Here is a 24251-nt window from a genome sequence, read left to right on the forward strand (position 1 = left end):
GAGCAATCGCCTTCACTACAATTTGAAATTTTTTTGAGTAATATATAATAATAATATTTATTTGTCCCCACTAAATTATTAAATTTGACCTCACAATAATTTTTTATTTAACTATTGGTATTTCATAGTTAATTTAAAAATTTCATATTCGATGTCATTAGAATGATCAATTCTCAATTTAAATGAAATTTGTGTTTTTTCTTAAAAATCAACTCGAAAAAGTGTTATTTATCTTTTTTTATATTAGTTTTAATTTTTTTTCTGTAACTACATTAATTAAACAAATTTTTTCAACTATGAATCTCAATAAGAATTGACTTCTAATTGTATAAGAAGTAAATTTCTAAATAAGTATTTACTTATATATATGTAAAAGAAATACTACACATCCAAGTCTTTTTATGAATTAAGTCTAACAAAGTTAAACAATAAAATTTAAAATAATATTAGTCATAATTGATTTTTGTTGTCTTAGACAAATTTGATTGGACTTGGTTAACAAAAAAATATGAATATGTAGCATTATCCTATATAAAAAGACAGATATTTATAAGGATTAAGTATATTTTTTGTCCACGAAATTTGGCAAAAGTTTTAAAAATATCCCTAAGTTTTATTTTGTTTCAATTTTGTCCTAAAAGTTTTCGATTTGCATCAAATATATCCTCGGCCTCAGAGGCTAAATTTTCAAAAAATTAAATACCAATATAACAATAATGTATGAAAATTATGCTTGATTTGCTTGTGTTGAGGGGTTGTTCTTATGAAATTGTTGTTGAATCGATCTTAATTTTTTTAAAAAAATTAGCCGTCAGGGGTATATTTGATGCAAATCGAAAATTTTTGGAACAAAATTAAAACAAAATAAAACTTAGGAATATTTTTAAAACTTTTGTCAAACTTTAAGGACAAAAAATATACTTTACCTTATTTATACATAATTATTTTAGTGTTTTAATTTGTAAAATTAGATATTATAAAAACTAATCATGTTATATTTACATCGAAAATAACTACCTGTGTATATATATTGAAATAACAAATATACATTAAAAATAAATTAAACAATACATATATTTATATACGAATACATAATGATTAATAAATAATTTGATAACTAATTTTTATGTACATATAATATTTTTATTATAAAAATTATATATATATATATATATATATATATATATATATATTGCCCCCACTATTAAAATTTTCTGCATCCGTTACTATATATATATTATTCTCTTCTACTCTTGATTTTTATAATTATCAATGAATTAAAAATAAAATAATAATAAAAAGAAGAAGAAGAATGACAAAAGCTTGCTGTAAGGTTAGGTGAATGAGACTAATAACAAGATTGACCAAATCTCATGCAGATATTCTTCCCTATTTCTTAATTGATTCTTCTCATCTTAAGCATCAGATCGATCTCCCATCCATACGATCATTCATTTGCTTTTGGAGTATCATCATGCAGTAGATAATTTATAAATTAGTTAAATAATAGTTTAATTAGTTTAATATTTTGAGTATTTAATTAGATCATTGTCGTAAACAAGGTAGTAATAATTAATTTGATATCTTCAGTCATAAAATACTATAAGCAAGTCACTGCAACATATAAACTTCGATTAGGGGGATGCATTGTATCTGGATGAATCTACACCCTACACACTAAATTTTATTTTAAAACTTAAAAGTTGGAGTGCATTAGAGAGCACAAGGGTTTTTTAATCATCAAAAGAGTTTATAAAAATTTTAAAATAACACATCCATAAAAATAAGAACTATGTTATATGTACTAAAATTAGTTATTATTAGTATAAAATATATATTAGAATATAAATATATGTTAAAAATAAATTAAATCATACATATATTTATACACAACTATATTGATAATTAATTTTAATAGCTAATTTTAGTATACAAATAATATTTTTATAAAAATAATTATCTTTTCTATCCACTTAAACAACAAATAAATCTTTTCTATCCACTTTTGGTTGAATATATACTAATCTAATGTGATTCAATTTAATTTAATTAATCACTTTCAAGTTTCAATCAATCTAACATGTTTTATAATAATTAAGAATAAAATTTAATTTAAAAATACTGTATAATGTAAAACGGTTTTATATATATTTAATTACGTAATATCATGTTATTAAAAATAATTATGTTTTATATTGATTAAATAAATAATTATTTAAAAATAAATATAATTAAATAATTATATAAAATATTATATAATATCAATATATTAAAATTATTATTAAAAATAATATTTGAATATAGAACATTGAAAAAGTTGAATAATAAATATTACCTTATTCCCTTTTTCTAGTATGATATGATGTTCGTCATGGCAACTTGCATTGCCAAGTCAATTACTCAAACATAATATGGTGGTGTGTGTGGAATTATGGGACAATATGGTATATATTTAATATTTCCCCATATATGATGCAAAATAGTGATTCCTGCATGGAAGTGTGTTCACATTTGATTCGACATTGAAGAAAATTTATTAGTAATATAGTCTATGATATGGTCAAAGACTTGAGGGTCAAAGAGGCACCGCTTTATTTTGCTTTCATGACTCTGCTGCATCCGTGTGCTTTTGACTACTACCCAGCCATCCTTGACTCACTAATAATTCATGGATTATATTGGGGACCAATAATATAACAACTGCTAAATTATCCTGCTACCTTACATTGATTACACTCACTTATAATTAGCCCGCCAATTAACACTATATGTGTTAGATATAGCTATAGAGTCTAAATAAATAACTTTTCTCTATAAATGTGAGACATTTTTGGCTTCTTCCCCAAGCTATAACTTTTTATTGGTTGAAGTGATTAAGACCATTCGGTTGTCAATCAATTATAGTTCAAATGGCATAGTCTCTTCATATTCAATTAAGAGGTTGCGAGTTCGAATCTTCTATCTTTTATAAAAAAAAAAAACCATTCAGTTCTAAATATAATATGACATTTTTTATTAGTTAGTTTTTTAATTAAAAAGGTTTATGAGACCTTTATCAATTTATTTAATTAGAAGTTTCGTTACTATACACAATAAAATTAGAAAAGAATGAAATTTGTTTATTAAACTTATAAAAAATATTTATATAAGAATGTGTTCAGTGTTTCAATACAAAATTTCAGTATAGATATTATCCTTTTAAATTTTTTTAAAATTTCACTTAATATCTCCGTTGTCTTTTTTTTTTCTTTTTAAATTAAGAGTGAGATTTAAACTCGTAATTTATAGATTAGTATAAAAAAATTATACTATTTGAACTATAATTTGTTAATATATTTCTGGTGTAGGACATAGTTATGGAGTGTATAGATGTTTTACGCAGTTGTGGTGTCAAGAGCAAATCGGACCCTCTTAAAAAATTAAAAAAAATTGCATTACACAAATCAGACCGTCTGATTTATATTTTAAACAATTAAAAACAATTTAATAATAAAATCGAACCATCTGATTTTTGTTTTCAAAATAAAAAAAAAATTTAAAAGTATAAATCAGACCCTCCGATTTTTCTCCGATTTATGTTTATAATTTTTTTAACAAAGTCCAATTTATTCACTTTATAGTTCAAAAAAAATTATTCCATATTCATATTTAACACTACCCACCTCCATACCCATGCACAACACACACAGAATTTGCATATCCAAAAAAATGAGCCGTCTTCATCACTAACAACTACTTTTTTTTTATTAGATGTAAAATTAATTTTAATAACAAATGTATTTACGTCTTTGTATTTGTCTTTTATTTTTTTTAAAGATAAACACGTGAATTAAAAATATGTAATATTTATTTATTATTAAAAAAATATATATGGAGAGTGACTGGTTCATCTGGTCTCCAATCCAATCCCTTCCTGGAAGGTTCAGTGGTTCAGTAGACAGAAATGAAGGTTATAATAGTAAAATCACATAACCGGTTTATAACCCCTATTAACCATTCGCCAACTAAACTCATTGCTAATCTGCTATTACTCTCTCACTCTTTCAGTTTGATTCTGTCTCTAATTTTTTTTCCCAGGTACACAACACAATCAATCATATATAGTCTTTTTGTTTCTTCTCTATTCCTAATTAATTACCCTTTCTTGTTCATGCTCTATCCTTGGGATTCAGTTCTTGTGTTTGGAAGCAATCATGATCTCTGCAGATTCTCGTACGGAGAATTATGCTGGTTTCGTATATGAGAATGGTCCTATGTCGGTGTTCTCCAATAGTAATAATCATCAGAACCCTGAAAATGTGTTCAAGTTTGAAGATTCATCTTCAAATCATGCAGAATCTCCTACTAGTGATGATCCTGATGGCACAAATAATGGAGAATCACACGCAGAGAGTACTAAGCACTCAAACCCTATTCTCAGATACATAAGTGAGATTCTGTTGGATGAGGAAGATGATTTGCAGCAAAAGCCCTGTATGTTGCATGATTGTTTGAAGCTCCAGGCTGCCGAGAAGGGGTTCTACGACGCCATCGGCCGCAGCTACCCTTCGTCGCCGTCAAAGATCTATGGTGGTTTTGGGGATGATTGCCATGATCCTGATGATAGTAATTTTGGTAGAACAACTAGCTCTGAGAGCAATAGTAGCAGCTACAACACTAGTGAAAATTCATGCGAGTCTGATTGGTTCAATGGATGGGGTGATTTTGAGTCCAAATTCCTTCAAAACACTCTGATTGAGTCCCCAGAAATAAAGAACTCCTATGAGGTTTTAGGGTTAGGTAATTCTCAAATTAGGGATTCGCATGGTTCTGTCTATTTTCAAAATGGAACCTTGCACAACATAATTCCAGATATGCTGCCACCAATTACTGGAGGAGGTAGTGGTAGATCAAGGGAAAAGAGGAGCCATCATGTGGATGATGCCACACAAGAAGGGGAGAGAGGAAACAAGCTCTCAGCTGTGTATGCCGATGAGTCGGAGCCATTGGAGATGTTTGATGCAGTGCTGCTTTGTCAGGATGGCAAGAGTCCTGCCATTTTTTGTGGCGACCGCGAATCCGACTCGGGTGGATCTAATGTGAAGGCAAGCCGTTCGAAGAAAGGTGCGAACAAGGGTGGAGCTACCAACAAAGGGGGCACCATAAGTACAACAGTTGATTTATGGAGTCTCCTAACTCAATGTGCACAAGCTGTGGCAAGCTATGATCAGAGGAGTGCGAATGAGATACTCAAGCAGATAAGGCAGAACTCTCCGGCTTCTGGCGATGGGTTGCAGCGTTTGGCTAAGTACTTCGCCGATGGCCTTGAGTCGAGGTTAGCTGCCGGGACACCCAAGTATATCCTCCTTCAGTCAGCATCTGCTGCAGATATGTTAAAGGCATACAAAGTTTACATCACAGCCATCCCATTTCAAAGGATGTCAAATTTCTTGGCTAATAGGACTATTCTGAAGCTAGCACAGAATGAAAGCAGTCTTCACATTATTGACTTTGGGATTTTCTATGGTTTCCAGTGGCCTTGCCTCATCCAGCGCCTTTCAGAGAGACCTGGAGGGCCTCCTAGGCTTCGGATCACTGGAATTGATCTTCCTCAGCCTGGATTCAGGCCTGCAGAAAGGGTTGAGGAGACCGGGCGACGCTTGAAAAACTATTGCAAGAGGTTTGGGGTCCCATTTGAGTACAATTGCCTTGCACAGAAGTGGGAAACCATACAACTCGAAGATCTCAATATCGATAGGAATGAAGTGACCGTGGTTAACTGTCTATACAGATTGAAGAACCTGTCTGATGAGACTGTGACCGCGAACTGTCCAAGGGATGCCGTATTAAGGTTGATCAGGAGGATAAATCCAAACATCTTTATCCATGGTGTGATCAATGGCACTTACAATGCCCCATTTTTCTTGACTCGTTTCAGGGAGGCGCTCTTCCACTTCTCGGCATTGTTTGACATGTTTGAGGCCACTGTGCCACGCGACAATCCACATAGGCTGATGTTTGAGCAGGGGTTGTTTGGAAGGGATGCCATCAATGTCATAGCATGTGAAGGGGCTGAAAGAGTAGAAAGGCCAGAGACCTATAAGCAGTGGCAAGTTAGGAACAGAAGAGCAGGGTTCAAGCAACTTGCAATTGCACCAGAACTGTTAAATAGAGTCAAAGGAATGGTGAAGAAGGAATATCACAAAGATTTTGTAGTGGATGAAGACGGAAAATGGGTCTTACAAGGATGGAAAGGGAGAATTCTCCATGCGCTCTCTCCTTGGGTTCCTGCTTAACCAATCATGTGGAAACATTCCAATGTAATCTTTATTATTCTTTCTTTCTTTTTTCTCCGTTTGAGTTTCTGTTTTAGATTATTGGTGCTAAATTTGGTTCCTAGTACCTTAGTTTAGCTTGGTGTAACATGCATCTGCATGTAGCCAAAATTAGAAGATTAATCTGAAATCACATATTAGATAAAAGATTATCCGATATCTCCATTACGGTGTACTCTTTTTTATTAATATGAATAGACGCAAAATAGAATGAAAATAGCACTTATTTCTGTTAATATGTGCACTTTTTATGTTATGATAACTCAATTTCCCAAGAAGATCGCTAACATTTTTGGTCCTTTTTCATTACTACATTGCTGGAACTTTGTCATATTAAGAAATGTTGAATGAGTAGAATAATTTCAACTATGGATTCCAAGTACAATCCTTACAAACTTAGGCTGTAGGCATGTAGCATGACATCAAAACATAAATTTGGCCCTTTATGTTTTTCTAACCTTTTTTGTTGGAAGCCAAGTCACACAATTTTGGAGGCACTACTCCGATGGTTTTCCTATTTCAACTATTGGAAAAGCATTTGCCACTTCTCTTATTAAGATGTCTCCTACTTCATGTAATAAGATATTAGCAACTTCCTCCATAATTGTAACTTGGTGAATGTCATAACTTGCCACAGATTTAACCTACAGTTGGTCCCATGAATAATACAAATCGTCCGTACATATATCATACTGTGTTAGATTGCGCCCACTTTGATCTTGTTCAACCAAGTTGCAACACAGACATGTGTTGCTGACACATAAAACCAATCTATAAAATCACCACACATTTTATATTGTGGAATGTGGATCCCTGACACACAAACTATCTTTAAATCATTTCTTCTTTTCATTTTCATATGCTATAGAAGTGGTGGATCTGTACTTATCATGCCCATGCTTTATATCTTTATGCCAATCCACAACTATAGTCTATAAACATCTATCTATTATCTTTCTGTATTGCCACTTCAATTTAAACTCTAACTATACTATTCAATAATTCAACGTTCTACTATGGATTTATTAAGGAATTACAAATTTTAAGGCGCATCTTCCAATCCAGCCTATCTCCTTTTTTTTTTCCGGGTCATGAGCTTATCCCCTTTTTGAAAGAGCCCACATACAATTATTTGGCCATGATCGTCTTTTTATAATGAGTGACTAATATATAAATATAAATAATCAATCATGGACACAAAAAATAATCACTAAATTAATTATTTATATTAAATACATGTTAGAAGTTAGAAAATAATATATATTTTGAAAATGAGGTTAATAATATATTATTTATATATAAATACATAATGATTAATTTAAGACTTATTTTGATGAGTTTTTACAAAAAGATATTTTTTTTAAGTGATCTTATTTTAAAAGATCTTTTAAAAAAAATAAATATAATTTTATATTTGAATATTTTATATAAAAATATATTTTTATCTAACAATTATGTTTGAATACAATAATATAAAAGTACTTCTTTATTTATGTTACAAATAATTTTTTTAAGTAATTTTTAAAAAAAAAGTAAATTGTAACTTTTTAAATATATTTTTTTAATTTTTTTAATACTTTTATTTTTATGACTAAATTTTTTTCAAATATATTAAAAAATAAAAAAAAAATTATTTTTTTAACAACTTAATAACATCTAAACAAGTTCTTAACGATTGATTTTTGCTATAGTAGCATTTCAATGAACAATAAATCACATATATGAATTCAAGTCTCGTTGGGAGCAAGACTTAAATATATAGCATGTGAGTGTAGTGTGATTGTTAAAACTTAGAAGTTAGAACATAGTCAAAAGCCGTTACAATTAAAATGCGATAAAAATATTTAAAAAATATTGAACCACCATTTATAGAATTTTCTTTAAATAAATTGATTCTTTATTTATATATGTTTTCTTAAGATTATATTTGTAATACGATTTGAATTGATTAAAAAATAAAATTAATATAATTTGTTAAGATTTAAATGAAATTGGTTTGATTTTTTTAATCTAATCTAATTTTATTCAAAAGATTGTGATTTGTATCATATCAATTTGAATTTATTTTTTTAATTCAATTTATCTTTTGTGATTTGGATTGAATTTGTTTTTAAATGTGATTGACTGATTTGTTTGTTAATGTAAATTTAACCTAACAGAATTATAATTTTAGCCTTTATCATTTTATCTTTATTTTTTTATTACCTTTTTATCTTATCTTTACTTTTATCTTTCGTAAGCAATACTCTATATATATTTAACTTTACTCTCATAATTCAATCAATCAAAAAATACATAATAAATCGTTCTTTATCTTTACACTCTTTATCTACTCTTTCAATATTTCGATTAAGAATAGTGGTGTGTTAATAGTTTTCCCCGCCTCTGTTCTAGGCATTACTAAACCCGGTGAATCCATTAATCCAAGCCCGACTCTTTAATTGCTTTCAGTAGGATTCCTTTGGGTTCACAGTTTCATATCGATCATCTCGTGCATTATCAAATACCAATGGACCAATTTGGCATGGTACGTTAACGAGTTATAACTTATGAGCTATTTTAGAATCCTTAGCCTTGTTTGGATTTGTAACTAAAAATAAAAGCTTTAATAGAACTTGTGTTAATTGGTGTTTCGATCGTTTCGTGCGTGGTAATTAATCACTGTTTTTGTTTATTTATTTTTTAAATGGTTTTGCAGGGTGATTACTACATCGGCAGCGATGAAGATGAAGAAGTCTACTTGAGTCATGATGAGGAGGATTATTATGCTTTTAAAAATTATTACCACTGTCACCCTGTTTCTTCCACTGAAAAGGTATTATACAAAGACGGAGTCTTCAGTGTTTAATTGTCTATGACTAAGATGGTTAAACAATTTTAGTAATATTTAAAAAGTTTAATTATTCTGTTAGTTTTATAATTTTACTAAATTTTGAATATTTGTGTATTTATTTACTACAAATCTTAAACTGATTATGGCCCTTTTTTTTTTTTTCTTTTGCAGTTAAATTTGGAATCGGGCAATAAGAGTATGTATACCAACATGTTAAGTTTTGTTGATTGATACGAAGTAGTTATGAGATTCTGATACTTTTTTTTTATGCCTGTAAATGCTAATGTGTATTCTTTTTGCCACCAGTTATCATGCCCCCTTCAGCACTTAATAAACTTTGTGAGTGAAATATATATCTGTGATTTCAGTAATTTGATTCAATCTTTTGTCACCTATGAACTAGATTAATAAGCTTATTCATATAATTTGTAATCATTACAGTGTATGCTGGAGTGGAATACCCTATGTTATTTGAAATGAGACATCCTTCTAATAGAAAATTTTCTCACTGTGGAGTCCTAGAATTCACTGCTGAAGAGGGAAAAATTTGTGTACCGAGTTGGGTATGTGATTGTCTTTTGTTATTTGTTCATATTAATCTCTTTATGCCATTATCCGTAAACATCTGATCAAATATTGTATTATAAATACAAATAGTTTCTCTTGTTATGTTGACAGTACATTGAAATTGAACTCTTTTTCATTTACAATTTGTGCTGTTTTTTGCTACATTTGTTGTTATCAGATGATGAAAAATATGCAGCTGGAAGATGCAGATCTTGTGCTTCTGAAAAGCACCACACTTGTAAAAGGAACATACCTCAAGCTGCAGCCTCACACAAAGAATTTCATGGATCTCTCAAATATAAAAGCAATGTATATGGAATACCTGATCTAATTGAATCTTAGACAATTTTTACATGTTTCACATAATAATAGTTCAATGATATTTTTCTTTCTTTTCTATCATATTTAGGCTGGAGATTAATCTGAGGAGTTTTTCATGTGTAACAACTGGGGACACAATAATGATTCCATACAACAACAAAGAGTACTACATTGATGTGATTGAAACTAAGCCATCTTATGCTATCAGCCTCATTGAAACAGACTGCGAAGTTGATTTTGCCCCACCTCTTGATTATAAAGAAGAAGTTAAGAAACAGTTGCCATCTACTTCATCTGACAGGAAACAACAGCAACAGCAAGAAGGTTGTGATTATTTTTTTTATTTGTTTTCTACGTCATGCGAGCGTAAAAGAGTTTTACATTGTTATTCAATCAAGTAATGTGTAAATGAGTTTACTTTTGTTTTCTTTTTACATGAATGGTTTGGTCTAGTGTAAAATTTCAAGACAAGCTTTTGAGTTTAGTCTATGTTGTGCACTTTCAGCTGATGACACTGACATTCTAACAAAGATCGGAGAGTTTGCACCATTCTCTGGTTCTGCAAGGCGTTTAGATGGTAAGCCATCCACACCATCAGATAAACAAGCTTCTTCTTTCTCTTGTATGGCAAAACAGCAAGGTGACGATGAACACAAGAGTTCTGATTCCAAGTCTTCGTCGAATAATGTTTCATCTACAACTTCTGGGAAGCTTCTCTTTGGGTCAAGACCACACAAGGTGAGTGTGAGTCTTATCTGTGTATAATAAATCTTATGAGTTAGTAAATCTTGTTAATATTCACCATTTGTTTTTCCATGTTAGGCCTCTCAGAAATCCACTAATCAAGACAAGGCAAAAATAACCCAGAAGCCACAAGAACCAAAGTTTCAAGCTTTCACAGGAAAAAAGTATTCGCTAAGAAGTTGATTCTTTTGTTAGGCCTTTTTCTGTGTCTGGAGTTTAATTTTAATTTACCGTGTAACAGTAACATTATTAGTCCAATGGTTTTTTATTTTATTTTTTTTTGCTGAAACCTAACAAGAAATATATTCATTCCTTTCTTGACAAGGATTCTCTGATATTCACTTTACAATATTCATTCGTTATTAAGAAATCTGAAATTCTCACTTGTAATAAACTACAGTTTGGATTATTGGCAATAACATGTAAACATGTGCTTAAAATTGCAATGATAGAAACCTCTCTAGTACTGAACAAAATATTCATATTTAATAAAAATTCAAATAACAATTACATTGATGAGACAGGCGCCTACACAAAACAAGGCACTAAACTTGTATTCTAGACTAAGCTATCACTGATGTCTCAATTGCAACCTTATATTTGACAATTTCATGCTTTTCGCTGGCTTCCCAGAGTTCTGGAAATGCCTCCCTGATATTATGGATGCTTTCCAAAGCATGATCAATTCCTGTAGTTCGAACGGAAGTACCCACCTGCATTCAGGCGGCATTTCAAATGAACCATTAGATGCTAATTCAGTGCACTAAATATTGAATGTCAATTAAAACAACACTCTGGTCCATTCCACTAATCAACATGTAAAACTAACGACAATAAAATGTGAAAATGCAATTCCATCCGTTTTTACGACCAATTAGGTTCATTCATCAGTAAAGTAGTTGGGAAAGGAGTCTTTACCACAACTGTGTGGAGGCCTACGCGTTTGGCTGTTAGTAAATTGCGGGTACTATCATCAAAGAACAACTGAAAAGAGAAAATGTTACCAAGGAGAGTTGTATAAGAAGCATGCTATTTAGAAGTGACGGCTTTCAAAACAGGATGAGTTTCAAATTAAGGCTACACTAGTAAGGGAAGAATCGGTAATCTTACTGTTCTCTTAGGGTCAATACTAGCTATCTCAAAAACCTTCTCAAATGCATCTTCAAAGGGTTTGCAAACAACTGGGGTCTTTGGAAGTTTCACGTCAGGGCCTGGGTGGCGCACGTACTCGTAGAAATCGAAAATTCCAGTGGAAACTGGTTTGGATTCGCTGCCATTTTTAACATCAAGTGTATTGATCTTGTTGGAGGGATTCAGAGTATCAAAGCTTATGATTCTTTCAAAGCAATCTTCAAGTCCAAGCCTTTGGAGTGCCCGAACTGCATGACTATGGTCTGCATTTGTAAAAATCTGAAAAGGGTAAACAAAGAAAACTTCATCATCATTATCTATAACTAGATATCTCCTCTTATAATCAGATATTACTTTCACAATAGTATATTGAAAAATAGAGAGGACCTTACCACTTTCCTAATAGGGAGGCTTTGCAAAATACCCCTTAGAACTGGATCTGTTTTCAGCAAGTGATATGGCAATCCCCCGTGAACAAATCTGTACAACACAAAATTGTTTTAGATACCTATTTAAAATAATTCAACTTGATTAAAATGAATGTGAAGAACAATAAAATGGACAAACAAATATGTGTATTACCTATGAAAGTCACCATAGTCAAAGTCATAGCCAATTGCCTGGAAGGATATAATAGTAGACAAAAGGGAAATGACTTGTTCATTAATCAACAACTGTAAAAGTATATTTAATTAAATAGATCAAATATAAGGTTGATTAAATCATACCCTCAGACCAGCCATTGTTGTCCCATAAATCTTATATAATGATTGGTTCACTTCAGGGAGTTCAGCAGGCTCCATACCAAGCTTTTGTAGCATATACTCTGAGCAATGCAAGCATAATAACACTTTCAGATTCAAAAACAGGTCCTTTTTTACACACACACAAACAAAACCAAATATGTCAAACAACCCGGTACCTTCAATGTTCTTTGCTGTCTGAGCCGACAACCCAGAACTGTAAGGATAAAGGGTGTCATCAAGATCTGCAAATCATCAAACCAAAGCAAGTTATATATAAGACAGCATCATGAATGATGCAAGTAAGAAAACAAAAGGAAAATTCAGCAGTGATCCTTAAAAGGCTTACCAAATAAAAGACAGTCATATTTTGCCTTTGAAACCTCCTGGAACTGATGTCCATTTTCCATTTTGACTTAAGAGTTCAGTTTGATATGCCTAATTGTAAAATAAATATAAATAAATAAGAGCATTTTAACAATAGAACCCTTCAGATTAAAAAATATATATATATATATATATCAACTTGGAGTACCTATATGAATTTCCATACCAAAAACTAACAACTTCATAAACAAATAAACAATTGATAACTAAAAGCTTTGCACAGAAACAAGGATTTGGATCATCTAACGTGGGTAGTTGCTAATTAATTCCCACTTTAGACGATCTCAATCCAAAAAGAACTCTGTTAAGCATAAGCCGAAACCCATTACAGAAGAGGGAAAATTGACATATACCCAAAAGCCGAAGTCACTATCCGAAAAAAGTAACAGTTAAAACGGGAAAAAGTTTCTACTGTTTTTACAAAGTAGAGTAAGTGGGGTGTGGAAGAAATGCAGATCCAATAATGGAAAACTTACAGGGAAAAATGATGAATTTGATTTCCGCAGGGGAGAAAAATGAGAGAGAAGTGAAAATGGAGAATTGAAGTGAGAAGGGGAAGGTTGAAACTTTAAATAGAGAGAAGAATCACTGAACAGTGCGCCGTTGAAAATATGAAACAGATTCTTGGAGAATCGCGTTCGTAGAAAGCGATTGTTGGTCACTCTTTACTCTTCTAGAAACGACGACGTTTGGAATGGCTTGTTGAATGTCAAAATCTAATTAAAAATAAAATTAGGGATTAAATATTTAATTCGAACCTAGTATGAATTCGTGTCCAACTTTTTTTCTACAATACTATTTATTATATATAATTTATAAAAAAATATTATTTTATTATTTTAAAAATATAAACTTAAATATCTTATTTAAGTTATAAACCTCATATTATCTCAACTAATTTATTTTTTATTTTTATATTTATTTTAATAAATATATCTATTGATTCACTACTATCTATTATAACAAAAAAATTTCGTAGTTTTCTTTAAAAATATAATTTTATATACTGTCGTTGTAAAATAATTTTATACGTATATTTAATTTATTTTTTATATAAATTATTTGAATGATAATTCAAAAAAAATGTGATTGAATCATCGTGTAAAATATTTTATATTATTAATATATTAAAATTAAACGAAAAAAATAATTATTAATTATTCACTTTTGGAATATATTAATCTTTTTCACAAAAATAATATTATTTTGAACTATGTCTCAAAAAATAAATAATTCAATATTGGGCTGTTTTTTTTATATATATATATATAAATCATGAAAATAGAGAGACAAGGGTCTTGAATGTTTGCTTATAAATTAAAAACAGGAATCCGAAGTGTATACTAAAAATTAATTAATAAATTAACTATTAACATAAAATAAATATTAAAATATAAAATATATACTAAAAATAAATTAGATAATATATATATATATATATATATATATATATTTTAAAATATATAGTGGTGATTTTTAATATATAGATAGAAAAATGCTTCATATATAGGTGGAATGAACTACATGCATTTAACCTTATACTAGTTAACAATATGAGAATAGATTACAAAAATAAATATAAAAATATGATAGATACTCATATATATGAATATGTTCCTATGTAAAAATAATAGATAAAAATTATTAAATACTAATTTAGTTAAATATGTTAAGTTATTTTATAATTTTCATATATTATTTTCACATAAAGAAAAATTTAAAGTAGTCACCTAAAAATATTTAACATCCGATTAAAAAATCTTAAAAGTTGAAATAACAAAAAATCTTTTCAAAAAATTATTGTTGTAATATCATTCAATTCCACCCTTGTTTAACTCTATTTCTTTATATATAGCAAAATGATTATTCAAATGAAAATATTTCTATGTAAAAAAAGGATATTTTAAATATCAATATATATTATATTAAATAATTTAGTTATATATGTTAAATTATTTAATAACTTTTAATTGTTTTTTTTACATGCATAAAAATATATCTACGTGAGTAATTATCATATAATCATGCATGCATTTTTTTTTTTTTTCCTTTTTCTTCCCTACAATTTGGTTGAGCTTTATCTTTCTGACTTGTACCACGTGGTGTTTCTTACATCTTGACAAGTTATTTTCTTCATCTCCAAGTCTCCCATATAACAGTTACAACAACCAACGACCGTGTCTTCTTTCTTCTGCTCAAATAATTTTATACTTCGCGGTTCGCATTTGGATTCTGATAAAGAGGAGTGTTAGGGGTAGGGGTGGCAAACGGGCCTAAACCCGCCGGGCCGGCCCGCGTAACCCGCCAAAAAAGGCGGGTCGGGTTGGAAAATTGGGACCGCCAAATAGCAAAAGCCCGCTTAAACCGCTGGTTTTGGCGGGTTTTGGCGGGGCGGGGCGGGCTTCCCCGCCGGGCTTAGTCTTTTTTTAGCAAGGGGTATTTTTATAATTTTTTTTACCAAAACCCAACTTCCCCAACCCAACTTACAAGAGAATGAAGATGAAAATTGGGTGTTTTAGATTATGTTTGTTTTGTTTTAGAGACAATATTGTTAATTATATTTTGGATTATGTTTATTTTGCTTTGGAAACAATATTTATAATTACAAAGACTTTAATGTTTGTGAATACAAAAATTATAATTTGTTTATACTTTTAGAAATTATAATAGTTAAAAGTAAAAAACAAAAGAGATTTTTTTATATCTTTATATATATTATTTAATAGTTAAAAGTATAAAAAAAAAAAGAGGATATTTGGCGGGCTTAGCCCGCCGGCCCGCCAACCCGCCGTTAGGCGGGGCGGGCTAGGATTCTGGGACCGCCTCACTAGGCGGGGCGGGGCGGGCCAGCCCGCCAAATGGCGAGCTTCTGGCGGGGCGGGGCGGGGCGGGGCGGGCTTCCCCGCTTGCCACCCCTAGTTAGGGGCAGTAACATTTGTGATTTGTAGTAATCAAATAGTTATTAATGATGTTTTTAATAGTATGAGATTTTATCTAATGATATAGAATTATTCATTTTTTTTTTACTAGTTACATACTGACCAGAATTTAATAAAGTTGCTGGTTCACTAGACTTTTTTTTTTAAAAAAAAGAAACTGAAGCATGCCAATGTAAACATAGGTTTCTTAATTGGATTTATTTTCATTTATTTATCTGTGTGATGCGCCTGGCACTGTTTATGTCAACATTATATGGAATTTATTATAAAGAGAATCAAGTTCCAATTATCACTTTAATTATTGTATCATTAGTGCAATGCTGAATCAATTATCACTAAAGATATACACGAATAATGCAGGACAAAAAGAATAATAGTCTTTTTATCTAAAGTAATATTACACATATTTAAATTAATTTTTTTAAATAATTTTTAGAGTTTATTAGTTAATATGTCTTCTAAAAAAAATATTAAAATTATTAATTAAATGACTTTTATAAAAAATAATAAAATTTTAAATTTTCTATTAATAATAATAATCTTAAACTATTAATTAGACCCTAAATTTCAAAGCATGTGATGAAATTATTTCAAATTATATATACACACACACTCGTTTTTGTGGTCACCAATGACGCCGCGTAATAACCATTCGGATACCACCTATACTATCCAGAATAACCATCCGGATACCAGGGATAATAAACATCTCATGTTATAAAAAACTAATTTTGGGTTCACCAAGGTTTGAACTCTTAACCTTCCGGATCTACAACTCTAATACTATATCCTGAAACCACTAATCCCAAAAGCGTAATCTGATAAGATAATGTAACACTAATAATCATATCTCTAATACTTTCTAAACTTTCATTTAGGTCATTGACTCCCTATACTTTCTCAACTTTTATATATTAAAATCTACTCCTTGATTAACTTCATAAGCTATTAAGCTATATATAGACAAGAGTTGATACTAAGAATATAATATATTTGTGAGATACTAAATAAATATTATTATTATTATTATTATTTCATAAATTAATTTTTTTAAATATGAAGATAATCATACATAGTGATTATTTATTTTCCTAAATTTAATGGGGGCAATTGTCCCACACAAGTGCATGTAGATCCGTCCTGTAATCATACACTTCCTTATCAAATTTGATGAGATATTACGTTTAATTTGCATGTAAATAATTCCAAAGAAAAGTTTTCATGGGCGTTGTTTCCAGAGCTCTGGAAATGCGTTCCTGATATCATGGATGCTCTTCATTGAATGATCTACTCCTGCAGTTTCAATGCAAGTACCCACCTGCATCATCCATGTGGATACTTTCAGCACTTTGGTTGCAATATATTTTGCAGAAATGTTTCATATAAAAAATAAAAATAAAAAACAATTAAAATTTACTTTATTTAAATTTAATGAATATTATATAAGATAAATTGATTTTTTTATATTATCGTATATTTTAATATTAATACTTAACGGAAAGTATATTTTTATTTTTATTTTTTATTTATCAAACAAATGCAAATATACAGATGCAAATACCCACATGCATGATTCATGTGGATATAATTTTATTCGGTTGAACATTTAAATACAATTGTCTTCATATAAAGTTAATAGTTAAAAATTATTAGATGATTTAATAAATTTAATTAAATTATTATTTAATAATTTTTAATTATCAACTTCACATAAAAATAATTACATGTAAATTTTTACCTTCCATCTGCATTAATTAATTAGAAATGTGATCCACGTTATTGTATTTTATCAAGTATATTAATTTTCTTTCTCTTCAATTTTGTTTTAATATATACTAAGAAGCCACTCGTATAAAAATATTTAAAATATTTTTTTAAAGATATTTTTTAATAATTAAAATTTAATACATATAATTATTAAATCGTATTATTTTTATTAAAATTAAATCAGATAAATTAATTTGGTCAAAAAATTAATAAATTACACCTTGAATCAGTTTAAATAATTAATATTTTTTATAAAAAATAATTAAATTATTATTATTATTATTATTATTATATAATTTTAACAACTCTAAATTCTAACCATTTTTTTTTCTTTGTCGTCATAGTGTTAGAATTTAGAATTTTTTAAAATTATATATATATTAGGAGTATTTTAGTTATTTTTTATAAAGTAGAATTGAAGAGTAAAAGGAGGTATTTTAAGAAAAATAATAAAAATATTTTGCGTGTGAATTGCATTAGTATTCTAAGGAGTGGTAAAATTATTTTCTTATTTTTTGACCGGATGATTGAGTGTGACTTTTTCGCAAGATATATGCTTATGGTGCATTCTATGGTGCCTATCAATATTTGCCTAACTTACTAAAAGAAGATAAAAATTAATATTTAAATTAAAAAAATATAAAAATAAATAATTTTTTAATATTTAAAACTTACCATACAAGGTAAATTCGGCAATTTCGACACCAAAGTGATAGACACCATAGAATTGGCCTATGCTTATTTACTGCCCTAATACACTAAAAAGAGCACTTGAAATTTAGCAGAAAAAAAGTAACCTTTTCTCTCTTATGAACATTATCATAAATAACATTAAATGTCAATGGACATATATAGATTTGGAGGAAGAAAAAGGAAAGTAGGTTGATAGAAAGATGCATAGACTAATGGCGTATTTAATAAATTTATAATTAAGGCAATGTTGGTTGGGGGCAAACGTGGCAAACGGGAATGGCGGGCTGGCCACCCTGTCGATTCCGAATTTTTTTTTTTTGTTCTCATTTAATGTTGGGTTCACCAACTAACTTTGCCAATTCTTTTTTTTATTATTTTATTATTTTTTTGTTAATAAATTATTAAATATTAAATAATATATATAATTTTACAATTATTTTTAATAAATTTATAATTTTAAATATATAATAAATATAATTATTAACTAAATTTTTTAAAACAAAATAATAAAATTAATTTATAAAAAATAAAATAAACATTATTCAAAATATATAATTAAATATTTTTAAATTTCTAATCAATCAAACATAAAACATAATCTAAATTATAACTTAAAATATTTTCAGTTATAAAAAAAAAGACAAATCTATCTCGGTTCCGCCAAAACCGGCATATTAAATAGTGCGGATTAGACACATTTTTTAATTATAATAGTTTTAAATTTTTAGTTTAGTTTATGCAGGCTGGTTCAACGAGTTTCATCCCGTTGTCAAACCCAATAAAATGAAAGATTATATGAATTAATTTATTATACAATTAAGTTTAATTATAAATAAAATTCATTCATAGACCAAATATATATCCTAAGTAGCAAATAATTAATGAAATTGTACTTACTGCGACAGTGTGAATGCCAAAGCTTTTGGCCATCAGTAAGTTGCGGATACTATCATCAAAGAACAGCTGCAAATACCAAATTAACAAAAAAAAAAAAAAAAACATGTAAATCACCAATCTCATCATCTATCACAAATTATAACAATAATAATAATAATAATAATAATAATAATAATAATAATAATAAAGTGATTAAATTGACATAATTGGTAAAAACTGTTAGAGAATTTAATATAGTTAACTAAATTGTATGAAATAATACGTAACTCACATCTTAAGTATTTTTTCACCTGAAAACATTTTTATGTAAAAAATTAAACCACCCTACTATGATAATTTAATATTCATCAATAACATGCATGCATTGTATATTCTCCCAAAATAAAACAGCAACTAACACTGACATAGCAAAAAGTGAATTAAATAAAATGTAAGGAATTATTAGTGGATTAGAGTGCTTACTGTTCTTTGAGGGTCAATATTAGCAATCTTGAAAAGCTTTTGAAATGCATATTCAAAGGGCTTGCAGACAACCGGGGTCCTAGGAAGCACCATGTCTATATAAGAAGAATCAGGGTTTTTCATATACTCATAAATCTCACATATTCTTGCGCTAACTGGCTTTGATTCAGCATCAATGCCATGTTGGTAATCATGAGCAGGATCCATGTTATTATTAGAGGAATTCAAAGTGTCAAAGTCTATGATTCTCTCAAAGCAGTCCTCTAGTCCAAGCCTTTTAAGCACTCTAACGGCATGAGCATTGTCTGCGTTCGTAAAAATCTAAAACCAAAAAATAAAAAAGGATAAATAAATTAAAAAGAGTTTAATTACGCTATTGGTCTCTATAGTTTTACCAAATTTTTAATTAGGTCTTTATACTTTTTTTTTAATTCAGTTTTTAATTTTGTAATTAGGTCCTTTTTATATCAAAAACGTTAAAATTAACATAATATTTCATCGCAAATTAAAGGTATTCATAATTAAAAACCTAATTTGATATTTGACCGTATAGATTTTGAGAGAAATATTCTGTTAATTTTAATGTTTTTGACATGAAAATGACCTAATTATAAAATTAAAAATAATATAAAAAATTAATTAAAAAAAATATAGGATCTTAATTAAAAATTTGGTAAAACTATAAAGATTAACAGAATAATTAAACTATTTAAAAACAAATGGAGAAGTTTTGTGGCTGAAATTTCGTATATGGGTATAGTTTTGGTGTAATGCCTTAAAATGGGATCTGTGAGTGAAATGCAGAAATATATAGTGATAGGCTTCTCCCAATAAGAAGGTTTATTTTAAGTTTTTGGTAATTTGTGAAAAAAGTTTTTTCCTAGCAGTTTGTGAAAAAAAGAGTTTGCAGTCTCTGAAAACATATTTTTTGTAAACTGAAATGATAGATTCTACAAAATAGATCTTTTCAATTTTTTTTTTCAATTGTAATTTTTTATTATTTAATTTTGTTTCTCATATGTTTTTTCTTAATTTCACTCAAAAAAAAAAAAAAACTAAGAAATGATATTTGACAAAACAATTAAAAAAAATTGAAATGATTCATTCTCATGAATTAACTTTTTGCAAATTGCGAGATATATGATTTTACATGTTGAGTTGATCCTTGGATTCAAGTATCTAGCTAGCATCTTGGGAGAAACATGCTTCAGTCTCTCCATAGAAAACAAAAATTCCATATTCACGTATTTCATCTTCGGTTCCATTTTAAAATTAATTTGTGCAAGCTTTGTGGTCCAAATAAAATAATGGAGAAACTTACAATCTTTCTGAGAGGCAGGTTTTGTAAAATGTCCTTTAGAATAGGGTCTGGTTTCAGTACATCATCATATGGCAATGCCTCATGTACAAAACTGTTCAAACACAAAATAACATATTCACATTGATGATGATTAACGATAGAATTTGCCAAATAGTGAAATATATAAATTGGAAAATCAAATCAATAATCACCTATTAAACTCTTCATTGTCAAAATCATGTCCAAATGCCTAGCAAAGAGAAAAGAAAAAAAAAATTAGTTCATTAATGGTTTAGACTTTAGACAGATAAAATGCAATAATATCTGGACTATACCTTGAAACCAGCCAATACTGTTCCATAAGTCTTATATAACGCAAGGCACAATTCACGGACCTTAGCCACATCTTCTATACCAATCTTTTGTACCACATACTCTGTTGTGAAATTCATTCAACATTTAATTAAAAGCATGAGTTCATATTATTAAATAAATCTTCAATATGTAACAAGTTCATTACCTATAACTTTTTCTCCGATCTGGACTGTCATACCAGAACTAAAAGGATAAAGGGTGTCATCAAGATCTGAAAAATCATGGCAAAATTAACATATAAATTGGACAGAAATGCAGCATTATTGGTGTGAATTGTGATGAATTTAAGGCCTTACCAAACAAAAGACAATCGTACTTAGCCTTTGAAGCTTCATGGAACTGATCATGTCCATTATTTTCTTCCATTGGCACCTGAATTAAGTTGGCCTACTTTGTATACAAATTAAAGTAAACAAAACTAAACGTAAAAAGAAAAAACCTTGTGGAAAATTGAAGTAGAAGATTCTCCTCACTTTTGTGGGTTGAGTCTCTAACAAACTTTTGACGGAAAATGAAAAATGAATTAGAGAAATTACAGCATAAGAACGAGACAACTTTTTCAGTCAAACCATAATTAATACATTGTTTGACGCAATTAATACTTAGATATGATATATACTTTTTCAGATTTTATGTTTACCATAAGAGTACACTACTAGTAACGAGTTAAATTCCAAAATAGTCCTTCAGATTGGTGTCGTGCACTAAAATCGTCCTTGAGATTTCAATTGCACCAAATACATTCCTGATATTGAGAAAAGTGCACCATATTAGTTCCTGACTTATTTTCCATTAATTACGTGATGCATGGCTTGATGACGTGGACTGTAAGTGACACGTGTCACTCCATAATTTGGCCACGTGTAATGATATGATGATGTGGTGACTAGTGACACGTGGCATGCGGTTGTGCCACGTGTCACAATGTTATTTGGCCACGTGTCCATTTGTGCCATGTGTCGCAACAGTATTCGTCCACATGTTCATTATGTCATCATTGTAGATGCATCAAATTAGTCCCTCACTTTGCATTAGGTGACTTATTTTAGTCCCTGAAATTGAATATCATGCACTAAATTAGTCCCTTCACTAATTTTTTCTCATTTTTTTTAAATTTAAAATTTTCAATATCTTGGATGCACTAATTTCATTTCTATTTTTTCATATATCATTTAAATACAAGTGCTTTCATAAAAAGTTTTAAGATTTTAGTTTTAATTATATAATTTTTTTAATAATTTAACATTGATCAATTTTGTAATATATAACTATGTTATTATAAAAAAAAATAATTATATGATTGATTAGACACATTTTTTTCATAAAAAAATATGTGTTTTTAACAAGAAATCAATAATTAAAAGAAACATCTTTTTTTGTTTTTTTTTGAAATACCCGTTTTCGTTATGTGTAAATGAACTAGATTGAAGGCACTTCAAGCATCCTCACTATCATCTCCGACCTCTGCAGTCTAGACGAAAGAGGTAGAAGATGGTAATGAGGAAAGCTTGAAATGTCTTCACGTTAACTCCAAAACGGCGGTTAGGGATATCCGCAAGAGAAAAAATATTTTATAAAAGCACTAAAAGAGGTCGGAGATGGTAGTGAAGGTGCTTGAAATGCCTTCACGTCTTCACGTCAACTCCAAATCGGCGGTTAGGGTATTCGCAAAAGAAAAAATATTTTATAAAAGCACTTTTATTTGATTAACATGTGAAAAAATAGAATTAAAATTAATGCATTAAAAAATATTGAGAATTTTGAATTTATAAAAAAAATGAGAAAAAACTGATGAAATGACTAATTTGGTGCATGACATTCAATTTCAAGGACTAAAATGAGTCACTTAATGCAAAGTAAAGGACTAATTTGGTGCATTTACAATGATGACATAATGGAAGACACGTGGACAAATACTATTGCGACACGTGGCACAAACGGATACGTGGCCAAATAACATTGACACGTGGCACAACCATCCACATCAGCATGTCACGTGTCACTGGTCACCACATCATCATATCATTACATGTGGTCAAATCATGGAATGACATGTGTCACTTACAGTCCACGTCATCAAGCCATGTCATCACGATATTAATGGAAAATGGGTCAGGGACTAATATGGTGCATTTTTGTCAATCAGGGAGGTAATTAGTGCAATTGGAATCTCAGGGACAATTTTAGTGCACGACATCAATTTCAGGGACCATTTTGGGGTTTAGCTCTACTAGTAATTGATAAAAATAATTTCAAAAAAATATTGACAATAAAATAAGGTTTAGAAGAATTAAAAAATTAGACAAAAATAATCATATATAAAATATATTATCAAAAAAGTTTTTAAAAATAGAATTTTAATACCACCTTTTACAAATATGATTACAAAAATAAGATATTTTTATTTTTAAAATTTAGCGATTTTACGCTTTTTAATATTTTTTTATAATCGAATTTAAAAAAAGAAAGAAAGAAAAATGTGGTTTAGTGATTAAATTTTCCTTTAGTTTTTTGTATGTACCTTCCAAATACTTGTCTAAACATTTTCACAAAAAATCAAATTAAATACACAATTTTCAGAAGTAGAGGTGTACGCGAATCGGATCGGATTGGATATGGCCAGAAATTCGATCCAATTCACACAATTTTCATCGGATCGGATCGGATATGATATTCGCGTTTTTTAGTATCCGATCCGATCTGCAAATCGGATCGGATATCGAATATATCCGCATAATTGAACCTTCTCTTTTTAATTATATTTTTATGTAAAAAATC

General features: G+C 29.3%; 4 protein-coding genes across 5 annotated transcripts; 2 read left to right on the plus strand and 2 right to left on the minus strand.

Annotated features, from left to right (window-relative positions):
- The first annotated feature begins 3899 nt into the window (after positions 1–3899).
- LOC112736649 (scarecrow-like protein 30) lies at positions 3900–6550 on the plus strand. Of its 2 annotated transcripts, none has more exons than XM_025786190.3 (2): positions 3900–4077; positions 4173–6550. In XM_025786190.3, the coding sequence occupies exon 2, from the start codon at positions 4194–4196 to the stop codon at positions 6273–6275; it is 2082 nt and encodes a 693-aa protein (XP_025641975.1). In that variant the 5' UTR covers positions 3900–4077; positions 4173–4193; the 3' UTR covers positions 6276–6550. The 2 variants fall into 2 exon arrangements, with proteins under 2 accessions (XP_025641975.1, XP_025641976.1); XM_025786191.3 differs by having other exon boundaries at positions 3993–5830; positions 5918–6550.
- Positions 6551–8641: 2091 nt separating this feature from the next.
- LOC112736650 (uncharacterized) lies at positions 8642–11103 on the plus strand. The gene is made up of 9 exons (XM_025786192.2): positions 8642–8841; positions 9013–9129; positions 9319–9343; positions 9454–9486; positions 9589–9710; positions 9893–10023; positions 10124–10359; positions 10541–10773; positions 10858–11103. Exons 1-9 carry the CDS (start codon positions 8824–8826, stop codon positions 10960–10962), a joined length of 1020 nt encoding a protein of 339 aa, XP_025641977.1. The 5' UTR covers positions 8642–8823; the 3' UTR covers positions 10963–11103.
- A 60-nt stretch (positions 11104–11163) lies between these two features.
- On the minus strand, positions 11164–13682 carry LOC112736651 (uncharacterized protein C24B11.05). The gene is made up of 9 exons (XM_025786194.3): positions 13517–13682; positions 13003–13091; positions 12833–12898; positions 12639–12736; positions 12493–12530; positions 12303–12390; positions 11890–12189; positions 11698–11763; positions 11164–11492 (listed from the first exon to the last, which is right to left on the minus strand). Exons 2-9 carry the CDS (start codon positions 13061–13063, stop codon positions 11343–11345), a joined length of 867 nt encoding a protein of 288 aa, XP_025641979.1. The 5' UTR covers positions 13064–13091; positions 13517–13682; the 3' UTR covers positions 11164–11342.
- Positions 13683–16980: 3298 nt separating this feature from the next.
- On the minus strand, positions 16981–21969 carry LOC112735711 (uncharacterized protein C24B11.05). The gene is made up of 8 exons (XM_025785227.3): positions 21770–21969; positions 21619–21684; positions 21434–21534; positions 21311–21348; positions 21120–21210; positions 19799–20119; positions 19337–19402; positions 16981–17297 (listed from the first exon to the last, which is right to left on the minus strand). The coding sequence occupies exons 1-8, from the start codon at positions 21837–21839 to the stop codon at positions 17199–17201; spliced, it is 852 nt and encodes a 283-aa protein (XP_025641012.1). The 5' UTR covers positions 21840–21969; the 3' UTR covers positions 16981–17198.
- Positions 21970–24251: the final 2282 nt, after the last annotated feature.

This window comes from Arachis hypogaea, chromosome 13 (assembly GCF_003086295.3).
Source record: "Arachis hypogaea cultivar Tifrunner chromosome 13, arahy.Tifrunner.gnm2.J5K5, whole genome shotgun sequence".
NCBI lineage: Eukaryota > Viridiplantae > Streptophyta > Magnoliopsida > Fabales > Fabaceae > Arachis > Arachis hypogaea.